At 44.4% G+C, this 7,833-nt stretch overlaps 1 protein-coding gene across 1 annotated transcript in view; it reads right to left on the reverse strand.

The window, feature by feature from the left end:
• LYPD1 (LY6/PLAUR domain containing 1) overlaps positions 1 to 7,822 on the reverse strand; it is a 44,223-nt gene extending 36,401 nt beyond the window's left edge. Inside the window, exons 1-2 of the mRNA XM_006150802.3 lie at positions 7,715 to 7,822; positions 6,182 to 6,319 (exon numbers count right to left, since the gene is read on the reverse strand). Coding sequence (XP_006150864.1) covers positions 6,182 to 6,319; positions 7,715 to 7,766 — 190 coding nt within the window. The 5' untranslated portion in view covers positions 7,767 to 7,822. The remainder of the gene's footprint in view (positions 1 to 6,181; positions 6,320 to 7,714) is intronic.
• Between the last annotated feature and the right edge of the window lie 11 nt (positions 7,823 to 7,833).

Here is a 7,833-nt window from a genome sequence, read left to right on the forward strand (position 1 = left end):
TATATACACATATATATATTTTTTTTGAAGAGGTTTTTGCTATAGGACGTGTATGCTCGCCAGACAGACAGAGACAGAGAGACAGAAAGCGAGAAATCACCCCCCAGGGGGGATGGCCATGCCGCAATCCCTTCTCCTCCATTCTCTTCTCAGGATCCTGGGCATGCACACACACACGCCCGGAGTGAGTTTTAAGCCACCTGGCCCGGGACGTGAACCGTGATCAACTACAAGGGAGTCTGGCGACATAGCCATTATGCTAACTACTGGTCCCAAGGAGGTAGTGACATTGACATGCACTGCACAGGATTTCTTTCTGTCCCTCATAACTTCACCGAAGTCGACACAGAAACCTTTGAAGCTAGCCTAGTGTTCGTGTATGAGGATATCTTCCTTGCCATCTGAATCTTTTTTTATTTTAAACTTTTTTAACCTGTTGCAGTCTCTTTTAAAGTTAAAATACGGTGATTTTTAAATTTTTTGTTTTTCACTTTATCTGTGAGCACATTCCATAGCTCATCTTACTGATTCAAAATTGGGTTGAGAGTGAAAAATGAAGCACTGCAGTTGTGATGTCTAAAAGGGAGATTCAAGAATGAACTGATAGTAGGAGAAAAAATTTGGTGCAAATTGGAAACACTGGAAGATTAACAGAGATCACTGGTACTCCTAACAAAATTGTTCCGGAAAACAAAATTAGAACAATGTCTTCATGCCATAGCATGGATAAAGTAATTTGTGATCTGAACATCTGCAAAGGAGAAATTCATACTTTTCCTTTTCTTACATATTTTTCCTTTTCTTACAAATATTACATATGTGGGTATATGTGAATATAAACAGGCAAAAATAAATGCTATTGTATGTGTGTGTGTCTGTGTGTGTGTGGGGGCTTTCGTGAGTGCATAAATACATCTAAAGTAAAATAATTCTGGTATAAGGAACTGTGATGTAAGACTGATTAGCAGACGTGGTCCCTCTTCTTGCCACGTCCACCCCAAAACCAATCTAGACCCTGTTAATAAAATCTTGTTGAAGGATGAGCAGATTACGTAGCAGCTCTGTTGCTGAACTCCCATATGGCCAGCTGTGGATCAAGTCCCAGACCTGGTGGCTTGAAAACCATGCTGGGTGTGTGTGCATGCATGCCCAAGATTCCAGGAGAAGAACGGAGAAGGGACTGAGACATGGCTGTATCCCCTGGAGGGAGGGAAATTTCTCACTTTCCCTCTCTCTGTGACTATTTCTCTCTTTCTAGTGAGCGCACACACCTTAAGGCAAAAACCTCTAAAAATTCTTTTTTTGTTGAAATAAAGGAGGTCATAGACTTGGAAAACATAGGCTATAGTTAACTTTCTGTTCTTTTTTGTCTCTTTCTTTTTTTAACATTTGTTTATTTTCCATTTCTCTGTACTATAAGTAGATGGGCAGTTATTTTAGGGACATCTACTTCTAGTCCTCTCTTGCTGTCCCTGATGCACTTCATAATAAAATAAGGCATAAAATGAAACTATCCAAGGCATGGAGCCATCTGTGCCCAACTTAATGAGCAACTAACTAATCCAAAAGAAAAATAGCCATTACTTATATAGCCGTAATGTAGATGCAACATGGCATGTAAATCAGTAACTCTTGTATTGCAAAACAGACAAATAGATTAATGCAAGTAGCAAAGGATGGGTGAAGAGATCGATTAGGTTACTGATTCAGACCATGAACTTTCTCTCAATATACTGCATTTAACTTTTAAATAAGGTTTAGGAGAACCTGTAACATTTTGCTCACTGACAGAGCTATATTTTACTAAGAGCAGAAATTGGCTAGTCTATAAAAATTAAATTATGCCCCTTTCACTGTATCTAGTCAAGAGGAAAAACTCTAATTACAAGATTGCACTGTCAAACAAATGCAAATTCACATTCTTTATACCCTGGTTTAAAAATTCATACTGAATGGGGATCCTATTCTGAAATGAAAATCAATATTTGAAATATTTGGCAGAGTGCAATGATAAGCAAGAGCAAAAGAAATGTCATTATCAGGGGTGCTGGTAAATAGACACTAACTCATTAAGTGCAGAGCTGGTGAGAACAAGTCATTCCTTATGCAAACATTTAAATATCAATTAGTAAGAACAATGCAAAAGCTGAAAGAAACCTTTCCTTCTCCAAAGCCCATGCCTTATTATTCCAGAAATGACCAACAGGAAAAGAGCAATGGAAAATAATCTCAGCACCTAATAGGAATTCCACTCTGGGGAATAAGTAAAGGTTAATTTTAAACATATTTCTCAATTGAAAATTAAATGCACCTGCCTCAAAATTCATACGAGCTGAGTTTGCAGCCTTAATCCAGAAAGGACTAACTAAAGACCTGAGCATATTGCATTGCTGGTATTTTTTGAAAAGAGAACACCTTTTATTACTGCTTAATGTCAGACTGGTTTAGTTCATTAAAATTTCTTAGTCCATTTAAAATCCTGTTTTTTTCTATGCTTATGAAAAAATGCCAGTCCCCACAGAACTTAGACATTACAGGCCCTACTGACTAACTTTCACTTCATGCCCTGTCCATTCAGCCAATCAGGTGAACTTGGTGGATGTGAAAAATTATCTAAGTCCTGGGTGGGAGGGGCAAAGGGAAGAAATATTTAACAAACAAAAGAATGTAAAGTTCTTTCTTGGAAAAAAAAAAAACTGAAAAAAAGAAAAGTACAGAATTATCCAAACTCTCCAGAAAAAAAACGGTTATTGATCATTTATAATTTAACTTTCTACTGAGTGTCTGATAGACCTATATATAGGGAAAGCACATTTTGTTTGTCTTAGAATCGTCCGACATTTTTGTTGATATTTATCTCAGAATCTGAACATTATTACAGTGAATCATCTTACTTATCTTTCATACCTATATTGCTACAAAAGTATTTTATTGCATTGCATGTAACTATAGTTCACATAAACAAATATGAAACTTAAAATTTACTCCGCACAGATATTGCTATGAAAATAACCTGCATTTAAAAAGAGAAAGAAAGAAAAATTATCTAGATTATTAGGAATTTCCCTGTATTTATCTTTTAATGAAAGCCTGGTGGTGTATTTCACTCTTTAAGGCACTAACCTGGGAAACCGATTTCAGGTGCCTCTTAGTAATAGTTGGCTAGTGGAGTTGGACCAGACATCTAACTTATCTAACTTTTCTCTTTTCTTCCTCTACAACATGAGAAGGTTTGTCCAGATCAGTCAGTCTCAATTTAAGATATCCCAGAACTTACAAGAGACTCATGGTCAAAAGTAACATAGACTTACAGAATGGAGCTTATAAGAGACTCAGGGCCAAATATATCACAGGCTTACAGAATGGGCTTCTTTAGGGAGAAGCTCAGGTATGGAGTCAAACAAGACTCCAAGGAAGATTCCAATATGGTTTGTTTATTTATTTATTTTGTAATTTGCCAGAAGTCTTGTTCTCTCGAAGGGAAGGGAGAAAGAGAACGTGAGAAAGCACTCCCCATGGTGGACGGTCATACGCAATCTCTTCTCTTCCATCTTTCCCTGCTTTCAGGATTTGGGCATGTATCCACACTCACTGAGTTGCTCAAATCTCAGGGTCTGTGACTCAAAATGTAAGGTCAGCCATGTGGGATCCAGCAGCCTTAACCACCATGCCACCTGCTGGCTCCCAATATGCCCTTTTAAGTAGAAGTCACTGAGCTCTTTCAGCACCAATGCACTGAGATTCTAAGTAAAACACATGCTAGTGATCAAAAAAACAACAGTCTGACTTTGATCCCAAATAGTATCTCTTAGCAGGCATCACTCTCTCCACAGTGGAGAAGTCGAGCATACAATCAAATGAAATGCTGACAGGCTGTAGCATGGAGAAAAGAGAAAAGGACCTGAGAAGAGGACTGCCAGGCTTCCTAAGACACAGCATGGATGGCACCAAGGAAAGTGCCAGATGCACACGGCACAAGTCAACTCTTACTACTGTGTGATGATATAGGCAAAGTTTCGGGTTTGCTCTCTATCCTCGTTGACAAAAAATTAAATTGTCTGCTCTCTAGCAATAAAGGACATGCCTGGGAGGTAGCAGTGCACCCCTATTCCACCCCGAACTTGTTCTTATGATGCAGAAACAAATGTGTTTGGATGGTTTCTACTGCTTTCATGTGCACAGACCCAAACCTAGTGTCCTTTCTTCCTAAATGGCTCTTCTTTTGAATCCATCAACTGCTTCTGTTTCTCAAAACTTCATGACTGAGATCACCTTAGTACTCCTGCCTCTCTATATGTTTTTGGCCCATGACTTGTGCCCAGGAGAAGCTGGTTTGGAGATAAGGCCCTCACCTTGACAGAGCAAGGGAAAACAAGCAACCTCAGGTCAGGCTCTTAGAGACTCTCTTTGTCGAAATGGATAAAATGGGAGTTGTAGTGTCTGCTCTGCCTTTTTACCTGTATGGTTTAGAGAAGAGAATGAAGCAGGATAAAAACCAGCATTTTGAAAATAGAGTGGTGGTATTCATCTCTGATTTTCACTTAGAGGGGAGGAGATGTCTCTCAGAGAAGAGACCTCTCCCGACTTGAATTTAGTCCCCATCCTTTTCACAGCCGTAACCCAGGACATAAAACATGATACACCGATAAGAAGTGGCCTTGAGGATGCTGAAGAAGGTCTTAATGTGTCTACAGTACATCCCCATTTTGTCTGGCTCTAAACTACTCCCTGGAAGAAAGTTGTAAATATCTGAAAGCAACAATAAAGTGTTCACAGTGATTTTGACTAAAATCATAGCAGTCCCTCTGGTAGAAAGGCAGTACATTTTTGCTCAGGTAAGACACAGGAATGAAATGCAAGTAGAAAATGAACTACGTGTGTCAAATACCCATTGTAAACATCACTACAGTTTGTTTTGCCTTGTTAATTGCTCAAATCCCACATGCTGAAAAAAAATGCTTGCTGCTTTTCTTGGGACAAAGTACAACGGAGAGCGATTACATCTCAGATCTCTTAGAAGGGTGATTTTGGTGAAAAGAATCCATACCCAGGCCAAAAAAATAACTTCCGAAGAACAGCCTTTAAAACCGCACACTTATAACATACACCGGGACCGCCTAGCACCCACTCCCCAATACCCATGTGGTTGCCCGCAACACATTTCTTGCCCTTTTTGGAGAAGAAAGTGCTTTCCCAAGGCCCTGGATATAACACAGGAGTCCTCACTTTGGTTTGCCAGTGGGTTAAATGTATCACATATCAGTTCTAATCACTTCACTGAGGCTCTGTGGGCAGTTGACAGAACTACAGAGGGGCGCGGCACTGGGTCATTCGGTATCAGTCATCACATGATAAATGGCCATTCACCCTATCTTTTCAATGTCCTTAAAATAGCAGTGTCTTGTTGGTGCGTTTGACCTTGGAATAGAAGCTACAGCTCCATCCACCTATTCTCCCAAAGTTCCAGTTACACTTTGGGGGACTTCGATTTCTGGTAAGACTATGGTGGAATGTACAGGGAGTTCTTCCTCACTGAGAAGACTCTGATCAACTGAAATGAGAGGGGTCTATTCCCCGAACACTCCTTTGTTTCCTAGTATAATGCCAAAGCCCTGGGCCTCAGCCCATCAGTAGCTAAGCCTGTAGGGCTGGGAACTGCATTCCTTTGAAAGATCTTGGCAATTTGTGCTTGGAATTTGATGCATTAGTTCTAAAATTAAATAAAGATCCTGTAGTGTTCTTCAAAGAAATATGGTGTGGCTCTATGACAAAACACATTTTTCAAGCTCTGACCTCTGGGAACTTCAACTAGCTCTATATTTCAGGCTGACACTGCTCACGGGCTATGTCTAGTTGCCTAAGCCAGGGCCAGTTACCCATATATTTTCCAACTCCATCAGCTTTTAGCATAGGAAGGAGAGGCAAGTAAATAAAGGAGAGCCACTAATTTAAATGCACTCCCCCTCCCAGGTCCCTTAGGGAGAAGCCCTGGTAATTAACTTTAATGAGATTAAAGTAACTTGGAACTCTTCATTTCCCCAGCGCTGTAAAAGTAAATCTGTGATAACCTATGTGCCGTGCTTTAAATCAGTCAGTCCTTTTTCCTGTAATTTAACGCCCTCCTCACTCCCACCCCCAGGCCCGACTGAAGAGCAGAAGGGTAGAGCTGCCGGGCTCTTACCGGCACTTTGCTCCATTACTTCTTTCTGACACATGTCTTGAACGTTCACCGTGCAATTCACGATGAATTCGGGGGAGGAGCAGTCGTTGTTCAGCTGGAATTCTTCACACTGGTAGCACTGGATTTGCAGTGCAAAGCCTGCGGGATAGACGCAATCTGGTTCAGAGCCGGCCCCTACAGTGCCCACCCTCGAAATCACTACCAGTCTCAGGCTCAAGGAGTTTCTGTTACCGGTGTCCAGCTGTTGCTGGCCCCCGGTGCCTGTGCTTGCCACTCTTGGGTCTCTAAGAAAGGCTGGAAGTGGCTGAAGCCGGCAGAGGGCGGCGCGGGTATCGAGGGTCCTGCATGATAAAGTGGAACGCTGCCCGCGACCCCAGGATCCCTGCTCTAGACACAAACGGCCCATCCAACACCACCCAGACTTTCAAGAAGTTGAAAGGAGTGGGTGGGTACAACCTCCAGCGCTCAGACGCTCCAGGGACGCGCATCAGCTCCAGTCTATGCCAAAGGATTTGCCTAATTGCTAATTGGTTACAAATTACTTAATTACTATTTTGGCACCGTTCATGATTGCATTCACAGACGCCTTTTCAGTTTTATTTATTTAATTTTTGAAGTCAGGGTTCCCGTGCTGAGGCTCCGAGGCTCCCTGCACAACCACCCCGGGACCCGGGAGGAGGCGCCGGGTCCAAATGCTCCTGCGCCCCAAGTCCCGGCCCAGGTCAACCGCCCTTCTCCGGGACCGCCCCTAAGGCGGCCCGGATGACCACAGTCTGCAGGAGGGGGCGTATATGTTGAATGTGCGCGCGCGCACCCTGGACCGCTACACCACAGCCCTTTCATCACCCGCAGGGTCTTTCAAGGCAACGATTTGGCTAGGGTCTGTGGTCGGGGGTCTCAGCTCGCTAGAGCTCAGCCAGAAGCCGGTAGGCGCACTGATACGAGGGAGGAGACGTTTGCCTCTCTCATCGCTTCTGCCTCCTAGCTCTTCTCGGGTCTAGCTGCTGTCTAGACCTAAATGTTCGCGCTGCTCCGCCCGGGCGCGCCCCCTCCCAGTCCCACGCTGGCCGCACTCTAACAGCAGCAGCCCAGCTCCCTCGTGCCGGGGTCGCCAGCTGGCCAGATCGCCTCTCACCTGTCGGCGGCGTCACTCCCACGGTTTGCCAGACAACTTGGCGGGGTTCGGGGAGTGTCGCCCCTCTCCTTCGCGAAGGCCCCTGCACAGATCAGACCTCCCCCCTCTCACACACCACCACCACGCACACTTCTCCCCAGCCCAGCATCTCCAGACCGTGCAGCCGGAGCAGCTGCAGCTGGGAGTCCCGCAAATCTGCCGCTCCCCACTCTCCTCCTGCAGCGCGGGACTTGGAGACTTTCCCAGTCTAGCGCTTCTGGGCACCAGTCGCCGCCGACAAACTCCCGCTGGGCAGTCCCTGCGCTGCCGGCGCTGAGGTGGGCGCTCTGCGGGCGGAGGGCCGGCGGGTAGATGGAATGTGTGTGCCTGGCCGAGCTCTGGCTTCTTCGTCTTCTTACCTGGAAGCAAGAACAATCCGCAAAAAGTTGCCGCGATGCCGAGGACCCACATCCTCTCGTAGTCGCCGGGCCGGGAACAGGCAGGCGCATCAGAGGCGGCCACCGCCGCCGAGGGCGGC

Source organism: Tupaia chinensis, unplaced genomic scaffold, assembly GCF_000334495.1.
Source record: "Tupaia chinensis unplaced genomic scaffold, TupChi_1.0 Scaffold000296_1, whole genome shotgun sequence".
In the NCBI taxonomy this organism is placed as follows: Eukaryota; Metazoa; Chordata; class Mammalia; order Scandentia; family Tupaiidae; genus Tupaia; species Tupaia belangeri.